Source organism: Sprattus sprattus (genome assembly GCF_963457725.1).
Source record: "Sprattus sprattus genome assembly, chromosome: 17".
Taxonomy (NCBI): Eukaryota; Metazoa; Chordata; class Actinopteri; order Clupeiformes; family Clupeidae; genus Sprattus; species Sprattus sprattus.
In genome coordinates this window covers 16,656,512-16,671,655 of record NC_137915.1, presented here as the reverse complement: position 1 = coordinate 16,671,655, position 15,144 = coordinate 16,656,512, and the positions used below count along the sequence as shown (strand labels likewise).

The 15,144-nt window shown below is 42.0% G+C and overlaps 2 protein-coding genes across 3 annotated transcripts; both read left to right on the top strand.

Moving 5' to 3' along the window:
- The first annotated feature begins 480 nt into the window (after window positions 1-480).
- On the top strand, window positions 481-8,813 carry hhatlb (hedgehog acyltransferase like, b). Of its 2 annotated transcripts, none has more exons than XM_080854834.1 (12): window positions 481-600; window positions 1,514-1,621; window positions 3,086-3,153; window positions 3,269-3,382; window positions 4,304-4,498; window positions 5,144-5,353; window positions 5,874-6,045; window positions 6,365-6,509; window positions 6,636-6,671; window positions 6,821-7,022; window positions 7,398-7,539; window positions 8,058-8,813. In XM_080854834.1, exons 2-12 carry the CDS (start codon window positions 1,516-1,518, stop codon window positions 8,261-8,263), a joined length of 1,596 nt encoding a protein of 531 aa, XP_080710960.1. In that variant the 5' UTR covers window positions 481-600; window positions 1,514-1,515; the 3' UTR covers window positions 8,264-8,813. The 2 variants fall into 2 exon arrangements, with proteins under 2 accessions (XP_080710960.1, XP_080710959.1); XM_080854833.1 differs by having other exon boundaries at window positions 1,478-1,621.
- Window positions 8,814-10,314: 1,501 nt separating this feature from the next.
- klhl40b (kelch-like family member 40b) lies at window positions 10,315-14,650 on the top strand. Its single transcript, XM_080854888.1, has 6 exons — window positions 10,315-11,561; window positions 12,102-12,262; window positions 12,634-12,741; window positions 12,873-13,058; window positions 13,621-13,770; window positions 13,928-14,650. The coding sequence occupies exons 1-6, from the start codon at window positions 10,425-10,427 to the stop codon at window positions 14,037-14,039; spliced, it is 1,854 nt and encodes a 617-aa protein (XP_080711014.1). The 5' UTR covers window positions 10,315-10,424; the 3' UTR covers window positions 14,040-14,650.
- Window positions 14,651-15,144: the final 494 nt, after the last annotated feature.

Sequence of the window (15,144 nt, the reverse complement as noted above, 5' to 3'; positions counted from 1 at the left end):
GATACTTCCCATTTGAGAACACCCTGGACCCCTTTCTCTCTGTGTTCTGGCTTCAGCCTAGCAAATGAACAAAGCCACCGTTCTTCAGACATCAACAGCTCTCCCTGGGAAGTGGCCTTGCGCATATTTCAGGTAAACCGGAATAATCTTATTCTCAAACTTAAATGCATTTACAAGAAATAAGTGTAGGCTACCATTTAAATAGCTACTTTTTACTTTAGCATAGTGACCCTATGTCACTGGATTCATGTCAATTACTAGAAACTGAAAATAACTAAGATGAGTGATCTTAACTACCTTTTACAGCACAGTTAAAAGTGCCGTCTTTGTTTGGGATAGCTACAATTGCGTGGAATGCGTTTTGCTTCTGATTTGGAAACAAAGGATCCGCCCCCCATGTGCATGCCGCCTGTCAAAATTATAAATACATCCCCAGTTCACCTTTTACTGTTAGCAACTGCCCTATCGGCAGTTGTTGCACTCGTCGCCCCAGCCTTGTCAACGGATGCAAAAAGAACCACTAGCTCCCTTTGTTTTAAAAAACTAAATTCAGAGGGATCGCTGTCTCACTGGGTTTACAACTGCATTGCCACGCTCAAGGTTAGTGCAACAGGTGTTCCAAGGTTCCTTCGACAGCCATATCCTTATGGTGCATGACCCTTAACATTTATTCATCACTAACATCAAAGGGCGAAGCGCTGGTGATGGGTCTACAATATTAAGGTTTTAATAAGATATTATTTAAGTATCAAGGCATATTCGTCTCTCTAACAGCGCTTGTTTTCTGTAAAACAGAACAACGCAAATGTTTAAAGAACATCTAACAGGAACTAAACTGGAACCAGTTAGTTTGCATTATGCACAATCACAGTCATTGTCAATCACAATCAGATTCAAAATGGGCATGTGATTGGCAAGCACAGGCTGCAAAACCCCCAAAGACTTTAAGCTTCTAATCAGTGGAAGTGTGTACTTTCACCCTTTCATTCTCAGATAATAGTGACATGCATAACCAACCATTGATAAAGTCTCATGTGGTGATTTTCTGAAGTGGAATGTATTTGGCTGTATCAAGTAACATTAGTTGTACAATTATTCATAAACAACTTAATAACACAGTAAGTGTATTGGTAAAACCTTAGTCCCAGCCAAAGTTTTGTAATAGATTTCAGAACTGAATCAGAACTTCAAAGTCCTAAACTTCACATTATCTTAGTCTTATCAACACTTTATAACTGCTGGAGTGACCTACCATAAAAACAGTAGTTCACAGGTTTAGAAAACTGCCTAGCAAAAATGTAGCTGCTACCCAACTTAATGACTATGATAAAAACACCCATGGTTTTCCATCATTATAATGCATGTAGTATTATTTCAGTGACACTTGTCAGTGAATGTTTTAAGCATTACTAACTGTGACTTCACCGATTTGTGCTTGAATATTAAAGTAAAAGTGCTATGTATACTGCCTCTGTAGGTACTTCACGTGTGGTGGTTGGTGGTTGTCTTTCAGTAATGGGGGTCAAGGCTGCCCTTCCGAAGTACGAGCTCTACTTCTACAATGTTGTGCTCTACATGGCAATGCTGTGGGCTGCAAGCTGGATCTATGACGTGTCCAGCAGTGAGTATACATAACCAGGGTTGAAATGGTTTATTCTGAAATGCAGAAGTTCATTTAGTTATCCTGTCAAAGTAATGCCACTATTTTATTTACTTTGTCAAAGTAATGTAAGTTATTACATTTGATTACTTTTTGATTGGCAGACGAGAGGCAGTGCAAACAAGAGAACCAATCAAAAACAACACTCAAAATGCACTCCCAAATGAATGGAGACTGTATAAATGGCGAAGATATGCAAAGCAGCAGAATTGATGTTAAATGCTACATAGAACCTTAAAAGCTTTTAACTGAAAAAATATATATTCAGATGTAAGCCCCTTGTAATCCCCAACATTTTGATTGCTAACTGTAATTTATTTACATTTTTCATCTCAGTAACTGTAATGGATTACAATTACATTTATTTTGTAATCTTATTACATGTAACTAGTTACTCCCCAACCCTGTATGAGTGCACAAACACACAAACACACACTCACACACACACACACACACACACACACACACACACACACACACACACACACACACACACACACACATACACACACACACACACACAAACACACGCAAACACACACATGTAGACACATACACACACTCTTTCCTCTCACTCTGTCAATCGCTCTCTCTTTTGCTTTCTCTCATTCCCTCTAAGGCAAACACTATGAATGACTGAAATTGTTTTAGGATAGGATTGTTGCATAGCTGACTAACAGGTTCCCATGAAGAGCAGTCAGCATAACCTGTCTGACCTCTCTGTCCTCGTCCGAAATCGTTTGCTTTGTGCAGAATGAGAATGGTCTCCGTTTCTATCCATTTATAAACCCCTCTCATGGCAGTTTATTTTTGGGCCATGGGTGTGTGTGAAGGGGCTACTGTATTGTCTCAGTGGAAGGGCAGAGGTGGGGGCGTTCCGCTGGGAGAGAGCCAGAAGAGCAGCTATGCAGACCATGTAGCACGGATCAGGTGTCTGTATTAATATCAGAGAGGGGAGAGAAATATAGGGCCACTTGGGTGTGCTTTTATGAGTCACTCCCATAACAAGAGCTACAGCAAATAAATGGCATTCTCAAGGGCACAAGGGAAAACAAACAAACAAACAAACACACACACAAACAACAGCAGAAAAGATGCATTGCTGTCACTTACATAAATACATGGTCAAACATGGTATCCGTTTTTGTCAATCGTCCGAGCAACAAACATTTAATAGCCATGTCGAATGGTTGAATGGATTTATAATTAATTACTATTTTTTATTTTGTAGTAGTCTCCTTTGTACGTCGCTTTGGATAAAAGCGTCTGCTAAATTACTAAATGTTAATGCAGTTTAACTTTCTAAGAAGTTAGATGAATGGTGATGGTGATGAATGTACATGTAACATGCCAGAGAACAGGAATCAGGAAGATTTTGTATGAATGAAAAGCATCCATATATGTACTGTGATTTGCTTTCTGCAGCAAACGCCAACCGCAAAGCCTTCAAAACCAGCGTGAAGCCAGGATGGTCCTATGTCGGTCGGAAAATGGTGAGAACTGTCTCTCATCAACATCAGTCAAATTCATATCAGCAAACTTTCATGAGTGATGAATCAGTTAAGATACCCACTTCTACTATGTTTTGTTTGGTCTGTTTAAATCCAGGACACTGCAGACTCTGAGTGGGTGATGTGGTTCTCCATGTTTTGGGAGCACATTCTCTTCGCCCTGTCTGGCCACATCCTTTTCGCCAAGATCAGCTCTCTGCTGGCTGCACAGGTGTGTCCACTGTGTTTCAGAGGGACATCTACGTCCACACAGACTTAAATGGGGTCATCATGTAGATCTGTATCTGATTGGAGGCTTGTGTTCTCCTCATATACTTGGTCAGAAGAAATGCTGTCTCATTGGGTGTTATGGGAATCTGGTATTATAATGTTTCATGAGTAGACATACTGTATAGTGTTTCTTAAGATGGTAGGTCCTATTCACTTGTTGTGAGGAATTATATGCAGGTCAAAAGAATGGAAATGGTAAATATTATGGTTCCTGAGAAATTTTTCGGAACTATTTATGGAAACTTTTCCTTAAAGCCTGCCATAGTAGCTTTTAACTTAGTCAGTGATTTGAGGGGAGATGACAGGTGTTAGAAAGACAGGATGCTATGTTTAGACAGACCTGGGGACTGTGTTTGACTGTATTGGCTGGCCCGTATCCAAGGCAGCTGAGAATCTAAATGTACTGTGTCTTTCCAGAGGTCTAATTCATGAGTAACTTATTCGATTCAGTTGTAATACACAATAAGTTTCACAGCAAGGCAACTCAGCACACCTAGTCTGTGCACTTGTTTAACATCTCTGCTACTGAAAATAGCTTTCACCTCAAAAATGGTGAACATATAGGAAATCTATCAGAAATAAGTGATTTCAGTTCGCAGATCCCCTTCAGTTGGTAATGATAAGAGTTTAGTATGAAGAATTGAATAAGCTCTCACAGTGCACAGATGACCTTCATTTGACACAAAGATAAAATTGACAAAAGCTTTTGCTAATTTGCTGAACCTTGGCTGAAACATTTATCTAAGTACTCTTAATATGATTTTGAACCTAACGACAATTCTGAATTTAAAGGAGCTCACTAGCCCATGTACAGCCTCTGTAACACGTAGTCCGTTCTCACTCTGCCTCTCCTCTCCCACAGTACAGGTCCTTGGTGTTCATGGTGTACGGCATGCTGGCTGTCTTCACCAGCATGGGCTGGGCCTACCTCACGCTGATCCTGTCCCACTGCGTGCTGCTCTACAGCATCTCCCTGGTCAAGCTCCGCTGGCTGTGTTTCACAGCTGGACTCGCAACACTGGCCACCTTCAAAATGGAGCCCTTTGTGTCCTGGCAGGTGTGTGTGAAACAGATGCCAGTGTGTCAGGGAGAGTGTTTGTTTGTGTGTGGATGTGGAGGATTTGTTGTTTGCGTTGCTTGTCTGGCTGAACAAGCTAATATCTTGCGTGTGCTGTGCTAGAGGACCCACTGTTGAACCAGTTTGTCATAATGTTTACTTTTTAGTATGTTGGTCCAGGGAGGCATTATTTACAGAGATTATATGGATGATTTGACTGTTGAGTCTATCCGCAAACATTCTGCACAGCCTGCCCTTGGTGCATCCCTTGAACCAACGAAACAAACTGCCGATAATCTCCATGTATTTTTCCACAGGCCACCCTGATAGTACTGTACATATTTCACACGAGTGACAACACGGCTTAATCACACAACTCAACCACTGGTGCTAGGTGCCAACAGTGCTAAACTCACAGGGTCGTTTCCCAGGGAAACACATACAGATAAAATACATGAATGATGAATATACATAAGTAACTGTAAACCAGGAGGAACAGAGACACACCCACTATTGCCTCCTTTGTAACTATTGCCCCCTTTACATGATTTTTGACCAGGAATTTTCTAATTTCACCAAACCTTCTTCTATGAAAGTACAATGCAAATACCCTGCACCAACCCTGTTACTATTGATGCACTGAAGGGAGGCTTTGTGGCGGGGAACTTTGAGCTTCGACACGTCTTCTTCTATGGTGGTTGTGGCTTCACCATCATGAGGTGCATGAGTTTCGCCCTGGAGAACTGCGAGAGGAGGGAGGGCAACTTCAGCTTCCTGGAGCTGCTCAAGTACAACTTCTACTTCCCCTTCTTCTACTTTGGACCCATCATGACTTTCGATAAGTTCTTCGTCCAGGTGAGAAGGGTGAAGACAAGCATCAACGAGACTAGGGCCCCTTGGGTCTATGTCCAATGGGCCAGGGCCATAATCCATCAGTTGTAATAGAACCTAACTATGTGCATAGACTTCTTTGACACCTGGCTTAGAACATAGTCTCTAAACAGTACTAAAACTACAGTGGTATGACTTATCAGTGAGACTTATCAGTGAGACTTATCAGAGATACTGCGGCTCAGCAGAGACTGTGTAATATTCCTTCCCAGTTATTAGTTATTTTAAGAGGATTGTACCAGATCGATCCATAGAGTCCATGATCCCCGGGCCTGAATATAATTAAGGACTCCAGCAGTAATATTTTGGTCAAGAGGTTTGTCTCCTTTGATATAATCATGGCATTAGAAAATTAATATCTTACATATTTTAAGATGATTTCAGGCTGGATTAAGCCCCCTAACCATACGCCTGACTGTGTGGTGATCCATCTGTGGCCGGTGCTCTGATTTTGAAAACAGTGTGTTCCTCCTGCCCCCTACAGGCCAACAACCCCAATCACACTAGGAAGGAAAGAGAGATGTGGAACATCTCTCTACAGGCCCTCCTCAACCTGGCGGTCATCTTGGTGGTGGACGTTCTCTTCCACTTCATGTACATCCTGACCATACCCGCCGACGCCAAGCTCCTCAAGCAGCTCTCCGACTGGGCTCTAAGTATGAGTCATCTTTACATTCTCAGAACACTGGGGGAGCTGTGAAGTTACCTTCTTTACCATTGGCTTTCTCTCTAATTCAGTCCTCTCTTTTTTTGTTTTAATGTGTTATATAGTTGACTTATTACATGTGTGTATGTTACGTAGCTAATGTGTTTATATTTACACTAATGTGAAATATGAAGTTGTCCTTTTTCATATAATATTTCTCTCCTGTTCTGTTTATTGATTTGTGTGTATATGCATTATTTACAAATTTGAGGTTTATGTTTTGAATTTGACTCCTTCTAAAAAATATCTTCTTTTGTTCTTTGTCCCAGTTGGTTTGGCATACATAAACCTGGTCTATGATTGGGTGAAGGCAGCTGTCATGTTTGGCGTCATAAACACGGTTTCCAGGCTGGACCACCTAGACCCGCCCCAACCTCCCAAGTGCATCACAAACCTCTATGTGTTCTCTGAGACGTAAGGACCAACACCAGAACAACACCAAGCAGCATGCCGGTGTTGCACAGCTATGGTCGTTCATTTCATAATCAGCATAAAAAGCAGTCAAAGTTTAAATAACTTTTATCTTGATTTCCTTCACAGGCATTTTGACAGGGGGATTAATGACTGGCTTTGCAAGTATGACATTCATATGGCTGACATTTATGGCACAATTATGAACAGCATTTAAGATAATATTATCATAATGTGACATATCAGACTCTACATTAAATATTTGCTCTCCAATTCGATCAATCGCCTAGCAAATGTATCTGTCTTTGACTCAGGTATGTGTATAACTACCTGGGAGGAAATCATGAGAACGTGCTGGAGGAGCTGATAGCGACCCTCTGTACCTATGGGGTCACGTTGCTGTGGCTGGGCCCAAGCTGGGTGGTGCTTCTCTGGGCTTTCCTCAACTGCTTTGGCCTCAACTTTGAGTTCTGGACCAACAAGCTCTTTGCCATGGAGCCTTTTGCATCTATTGAGGTATTGGATGGTTTCGGATGGAGCACAGAGCAAAAAAAAAAACGACCAATTATTGTCAGCGCAGAGAATAACCCATAACCTCATTTAGGTTTAAATGTTTTAATTATGGCAAGATGAATATATCTGCTTCTCTTTTTTATGTCTACATTCATTTATATTAAACTCAACAAAAGTTTTCTCCCATTTAAATTAAATTATACTTAAATGGTATACATGTATGGTAATGGCAATATTACAGTGTTATTAGGAGAACCATCTTCTTCTGTGCTGAAGACTGAACGTTTTTTAAATGGTGTAAGTGTGTGTGTGTGTGTGTGTGTGTGTGTGTGTGTGTGTGTGTGTGTGTGTGTGTGTGTGTGTGTGTCATCCCCACAGATGTCCATGTCTGCTGCTATGTCGCGGAGGATCCGGGCCCTGTTCAACACTTTTAACTACTGGACAATTGTCCTCTACAACATTTTGGCTCTGAACAGCCTTGACTTTGCCAAAATGGTAGCCAAGAGATTGTTCCTCAAAGGTGAGCTGTTCTACTAAAGAAAGTTTAATAGGCTGGTTAACTTGTCAGTATAATCAGAAAACACTTGAACATGGACTGCGTGGGTCATTGCATTTTTCCGCAACATGCTGTATTATTGTTTAAATTATGCAATTGTGTACAAGTGTATATTTGTTTCTATATATACAGTACAGTACCAGTCAAAAGTTTGGACACGCCTTTGTGTTTTCTTTACTTTTATTATTTTAGATTAAAACTGAAGATATTTTCATTTCTAAAGAACACATATGGAATGATGTACTAAACAAAAAAAGTGTTATCTACCATGTAGAAAATAATAAAAATTAAAGAAAAAACTTCTCAAAAAATGAGAAGGTGTGTCCAAACTTTTTCAAAATATTTTGAAAATGCAATGTATGCACTTTTGCATACTTGCATGTATACATTTGCATACTTTTTAATTTGCACACTTTTAAGATCCTGCGTGTATTAGAAAGCTAGTCGTGTGTAGGTCCATTCATGAATCACGTCTTCCCTAGGCTTCCCCTTGACCACCATCATGGTGATGTTTGTCACCTACTGCCTGGTCCAGCTGATAAAGGAGAGTGAGCGGAGGCAGGCTCTGATCGACGACCCAGACCCCATCCCTCCTCCCCCACCCGCCCCTCCAGCCGCAGACCCCGCCCTGGATGCTGACGCTGACGCCACCGCCCCAGTGGATCCCAGCAAGGAGAAGGCAGAGTAGGGAAGAAGACTGGGACAAGATGGAGATTACTTTTAATGGTTTTAAGATTGACTCCTGCTGTCTGTCTATTGGTCAAGAGTTACACTGCACATGGCTTAGGAGGTCAAAGGAAATGACTCGACTGGAATGGTGTTTATGATAGAGATATTGATTCTGATGTTTTTAGAATGTTACTCTTATTCAAGGGTAATGTTATACATGAATGCAAAAGAAACCATGTTAAAGGGATGAAATATACAATATGCTGCGTAAACTGCGTTTGCACAATATGCTGCGTGTAGACTGAGTTTTATATCACATTTTTAAATCAAAAATACTGTTTATCATCTGTAAATAATCCTTTCTACTGACCTAGATTACCATCAATGGGGAAATAATCGGGTTTTAAACCAAAGGAAAGAATGTATTTTGGAATAGGCCAAATATTCTCTGTCTACTGAGGTATCTATAGTTCATTAAACCACTAACAGGTTTTACAAGTGTGTATGTGATCTTTCTATGAGTGTTTTCTTGCCAATAAAGAGCTCTGCCAAATTGTACTTCAAAAGAATACTTCTCCTACTTGACATGTCTGTCTTGTCTGTATGGACACTGCCTTTGGTCTTTGGTCCTTCTACACACTGAGGTTGTTTGTGACGTTTGAGATTGCCTGCCATGTTTGCCCTCCCAGCACTGCTCAGAAGGAGCTGAGCGGCCACAGTGTTTTGCTGTTTGTGCTCTGTGTCACTGGCTCGCAGGCTCAGATTAGTTTCTGAAAGCGGATAAAACTCCCTCACATAAATTTGGGCCGGTCACTTTGAGCCTGGTTGTTATTAAGCCCCTGTTGGAGAGTGGAGTATTTCTGTGGAGTTACGTAAGCACCCAGGCCCTCTGCTCCTGCATGACGGCCTCCAGAGAACCCAGCTGCCCTGGAAACACTTTGAACAATCTTTTACATTGCCGTCAACACAAGGACTGCTCTCCTCCCCCCATGGGTAAGGAGGGTGTCCTGTATGAACAGGTATTATTGGCATCAGAGTCAATAATAACCTTAAAAATGAACATACACACTGCTTTAGTGTTCCTTTCAATTAACTACTGACATTTACCTTTCTTTAACCTGTCTTTTTTACAATACTAGCTAGGATTACAAGCTTAGGCATAGCAGTACAAAACCTTCCTATTTAATTGTAAAAAAATTAAAAAAAGGAGAATTCAGGATCTTTATGTCTTTTAAAAATATTTCAGCACAGGATGTTTTTCCTTGACTAATATAAATATATAATGGATATCTTATCCCTTTAAATATCTTTTCTAGAATTGAATTATTTAAAAAGAAGCACCCTCACATTCAGTCGTGATACGGCTACACGAATGGAAGTTGTTCTGAAATACAGAAAATGACTATATATATGAACCATAATGTGTATCAGTACATATTAACATATTACATATTAATGTTGAATATGTAGAATATCTACATCATAAGTCAGTCGTTTAAGATGAATAATATATGATCTAGACAGCTTTTCAGTCTGGGAATTAAGAGAGAAAGTGTAGTTTTAGAATTATTAGAGAAAGAAAAATGTAGTTTTCCATTGAAAATTGTTTCAAAAACATTAGCCAATAGAAGCAAGATAGGCATTTGCAGACATTAACAACAAATACTGACAATGCACTCCAGCTGCAATAAATTACCAGCTGATCCATAAATGCCCATGCAGTGATTCAGTCTGCCAACAGGGGGCTCCATTTGTAGCTTCTGATCTCACCAGGCCTCAATGCTCATGACTCAGGACAAACCTCCAGGGGCAGTGTGTCAGCTGCTGCCGCTGCTGGTGACTGGGGGGTGGGGGTGGTGGTGGTGGGGGGTGGTATTATATTTCACATGTACCAGTATGGATTCCACAGCTTTGTGCTGGCCTGCCCTATAAATAGAGAACCAGTTGGAGATCATTTGAAGAGTTGTAGCAGCTGACGAGGCCAACTGCCCTGACAGAATTACCGGTGACCCGGCCCTGCTGCCTCTCTCTGGTCTGGGGCAGAGAGTAAAAGAGAGAGAGAGAGAGAGAGAGCCTGTGCAAGAGCCTGATCTGGGACAGTGGTGTGGAGAGGAGTGACTAGCAGTGACTGCCGTTTTCCCCTGAATCCAAAACACTAGAAGGTCTTCCAGCCGGGAAAGATGTCGCAGCCGATAGACCCATTGGAGGAGCCTCGCATGTACCAGCAGACCCTGCTGCAGGACGGCCTCTGTGATCTGCTGGAGAGTGACAAGTTTGTGGACTGTGTGCTGAAGATCAAAGGAAAAGAGTTCCCCTGCCACAGGCTAGTGCTGGCCGCCTGCAGCTCCTACTTCAGGGCCTTCTTCCAGTCCGAGGAGGACGAGAGCAAGAAGCGTGAGATCGTCCTGGACGAGGTGGAGCCCGGCGTGATGGGGTTGATCCTGAGGTACCTGTACACTTCCAACATCAATGTGACGGAGCAGAACGTCCAGGACGTGTTCGCCGTGGCCAACATGCTCCAGATCCCCTCCATCTTTACCGTGTGCGTGTCCTTCCTGCAGAAACGCCTCAGTCTGAGCAACTGCTTGGCCATTTTCCGGCTGGGGCTGATGCTCGACTCTCCGAGGTTAGCTATAGCTGCTCGCAACTATGCCTGCGAGCGTTTCCATCTCATCTCTCGTGACGAGGAGTTCTTTACGCTGAGCGCCAGTGAATTGGCAGCCATCCTCTCGGCTGACAGCCTCAACGTGGAGATGGAGCAGACTGTGTTCGAGTGTGTCCTCAACTGGGTGGCCAAAGACGAAAAAAAACGCCTTAAGGACTTTCCAGGCTTGCTGGACTGCGTCCGGTTCCGCTTGGTTCCTCAGGAGTACTTCAAGGAGAGGGTAGAGAGTCACAAGTGGCTGTCCAACAACCAGGAGGTGGCTAACAAGCTCCAACTAGTCAGGGATGCGCATGGCGGAAAACTCCCAGAACCGGAGAAGATCAAAAGCAAGAAGAGTGCGCTGAAAGAGGATGGGGAAAAGAAGGAGGAGGAAGAGGAAGAGGAAGAACAAGACATCAGCCTTTTCCCTGGTATCCTGAACGATAACCTGCGGTTCGGTATGTTCCTCAGAGACCTGTTCTTTATGATCAATGAGGCTGGCTCAGTGGCCTACAATCCCGTAGGAAATGACTGTTTTGTGGCAGCCATATCCACCCAGATCCCTAAGAACCACTGCAGCCTGGTCACAAAGGAGAACCAGATCTTTGTCGCTGGAGGGATTTTCTATGACGAGCAGAATAAAGAGCAGCCGCTCGCCTCCTACTTTTTACAGGTAACCACTTGACCAACCCATTCGCCACTGTGCAATTTTACAGATAACCTACCTGTGCAGCCTATTTGCCACTGTCCATTTTTACTGGTAACTTATCTGTCCAGCCCATTCGCCACTGTGCAATTGTACTGGTATCTTACCTGTCCAGGCCATTTGCCACTGTAAATCTTTACTGACAAGGTTTTGCTGTGGTTACCTCATTAACGTCAGGGCTTGAAGATATGGTTTAAATTATTAGTGTAAAATCACATTTTAAAATACTACTATTCTGAGCAATTGATAATCAATAATAATGTTTTTACTTCATCCAAGTTAAGAATGACAAAACAATTGGGATAAGACATTGCTGGATGAAACTGGACTGGTAGATAATTTCTGTTCAATTGATGTTGCATAGTGTTAACAACGGTATCAGCAATTTCATTGAATTGCATTACTAGAGCGCTAGCTTTGATCTCAGTGGATTGTTCCTGTTCATGTTTTTCATAAATTGCACATTGAAATGACCTCACAATGACCTTTGCCCCCCACCCTCCACAGTATGACCCCATGACCTCAGACTGGTTGGGCATGCCCCCTTTTCCTTCCCCACGATTCCTCTTCACCATGGGCGAGGCTGAGAACTCCATATTTGTGATTGGAGGAAAAGAACTAAAGGAAGGAGAGCAAATTCTGGACTCTGTTATGGTTTACGACAGACAGTAAGTTTTCAGAAAATGAAGAAGTTCATTCAAATAAAGAGTAGATTCATTCAAGTTTTGATAGAGTGATACAATTACAGTCATAGAATTTAAGAACAGTGAAAATGATGGGACTTGCTAATATACATATAATATTGCTAATAACATATAATAATAAAATTGTGATTTGAAACACACCCCGAATCAGTCACAGAGCAAACGTTTTAGCAACATTTTAGCTATCTTAAAAAGCTATAATCCTTTGTATGGCAGGGACTAGAATGTAGTTTCCACTGTATAATATCATATGAACTGTTCTGGATTACCCTTTAATGATTATGATTCCTTTCTGGATTTCCCTTTAATGATTCACTGCTCCTTCTTATCCACAGGTCTTTTAAGTGGGGGGAGTCAGACCCTCTCCCATATAAAGTGTATGGCCACGCTACAGTGTCTCACGATGATGTGGTCTATGTCCTAGGAGGGAAGGGAGACAACAAGTGGGTTTCAAATATCACATACACACATGTACACACACACACACACACACAACGTTCTTAACATCTCAATCAAGATAATCAAGAGGAGGATTGCCATGCTAACACTGTGACTGTGACTGCTATGTGTGCAGAAAATGCTTGAAGAGGGTGTGTGCCTACGACGCCAAGAAGTTTGAGTGGAAGGAGCTGGCTCCCATGGCAACAGCTCGCTCCCTCTGTGGTGCCACCGTCCACCGTAACAAGATTTACGTGGCAACTGGGGTCACAGACTCAGGCCTCACCGACACGGTGGAGGTCTATGACATCGCCACCAACAAGTGAGTACAGCTTTGTACAAGCAGAACCACTCAATGCAAGGACAATGTTTGTAGTTAATGCTTGAAGTTATGTATGACATTTAATTCATACTCGTAAGCTACATCCAGTGATACCTTACCGTGACATGGGTCCCAGGTAGGCAGATGTTATAGAACCTATTAGCAGAAAGCCAGGATCTGACACCTGTCATAGTGTAAACAGAAGCAGGCCTAATCAGCACATTGGCCACGTAATGACAAAAACCAGAACCATGTTGTTTAGAATCTTTAAGTGATCTTTAGCTTCTATTCATAGAAGTTCAAATATCGTAAATAAATGTTCTAAAAGTTTCAACTTCGTGCACTTCAGTGTTCAAACTTCAGCCCTTAAGGATTCCTTAAGTTGACATAAAAACCCTTAATGCTTGTAGAGAAGATTTTTGTACAGAACTTTTAAAGGCTTCTGTTTCTAACAGCAAGCTGAAGAACTTCCTGATGAACTTTAGGTTACGTGTACCTCAAAGCCTTTGCTTTAATGACACACCAAGAGACTAAATATGGCTGGACTGTATCACTGTTCCAGGTGGTCAGACTTCCTGAAGTTCCCTCAGGAGAGAAGCTCGACCTCTCTAGTCGTCCACGATGACAATCTGTATGCTGTGGGAGGATTCGCCATGATACCCACGGAGGACGATGACGAGCTGAAGCCCACAGAGATGACGGACATCTGGAGGTGAGCCACAGGGCTGTTTTATTAGCCACATTCATAAAAGAATAGAAGTATGAGAACATGTTTGAGAAAGAGTTGAGAGAGTAAGTCACCCTTCCATTACAAAGTAACTCCATGAAGTTTTTACATTTTGTGACTTTTTCAAATTCTGATACCGTAGGTATGACGAGGGCGAGAGGAAGTGGAAAGGCATACTGAGAGAGATCCGCTACGCGTCAGGAGCAACCATCCTCGGTGTGCGCCTTAACACTATGCGCCTTACCAAGATGTGAGCCAAATTGGCGCCCTCTGGTGGAAAATAATATTGTTGCCGGACCAGGCAGCAACGAGAAACTCATTCATGGTAACTGAACTTCCTGTCTCCCCACCACTCCATTGATGCAGTTTCACAGAACTCATTCCGCATTGAAGACTGAATCCCTTAGGACTACCAGCTAGCATTCACAAATCCTTTTCTGGGGTTTCATACACCAACTCTACCAGCCTTTGAACCTGTGACTTTGGTTTTATCTTTTCATTTGCAATGAATATTTACTTTTGGTAGAAGAGGTCTTGTGGACACGTTATTGTTTCCTGTGTCTCACATGTGAGAAAAAAGTGAGGCCTTATCTGAAGTATCAGAGTGAGGCCTTATCTGAAAAGTGAGTCAAACCAGCGAGGATTCCTTCTGCTTGATAGCAGGTAGCTTCAGAGCCAACCTGGCCAGAAGAGTGTGGCCTCTAATATGACTGATCGGTAACACGTTTTTCCCTGGTTCATGTGTGCTTGTGTACACTCTGTGGGTTTTTCCCAGTCTGGGTCTGATGGAAATGTTACATTTTGGGCCAAACCACAGAACCTAAATATTACAGCACATACACAAAATAAAGTTTTTTTTTCAGTTTTCACTTTCTCTGGGTGAATATAATATTCATTTAACGTATCTTTAAGACACTGGAATACCCTGTTAATTAATAGGCAAATACTGTATTTGTATTGCAAGGTTTGCAGCATGTCACAAAACAACCTTGACAATATCTTATACATAAATCGGACCACATTGTAAAATTACATTTTAAGTTTTCCATTCCATTGAGCGATGTCCAACTGACAATAGTTAGGAACAAATCATTCACACAACAAAAATCAAAATGGGCAATACAGAACCATTTGCCAATGTCATTTTGATCTTGAAAACAAAAAGCAGCATTAATATCAAAGGTGTTATGCTCTTCAGCATGTGGTTTATGCAATGCTAGTGTGAACACGGTAAAGCGTAGCCTGCCCATTAATCCCTTTTAGAGTCAGTATGGACAGTCAGGGGCCTCCATGAGAATTCATTGGAGGTGCATGTTAATAATCTGGTGCGGTAACTACACATAACAGAGAAATAAATCA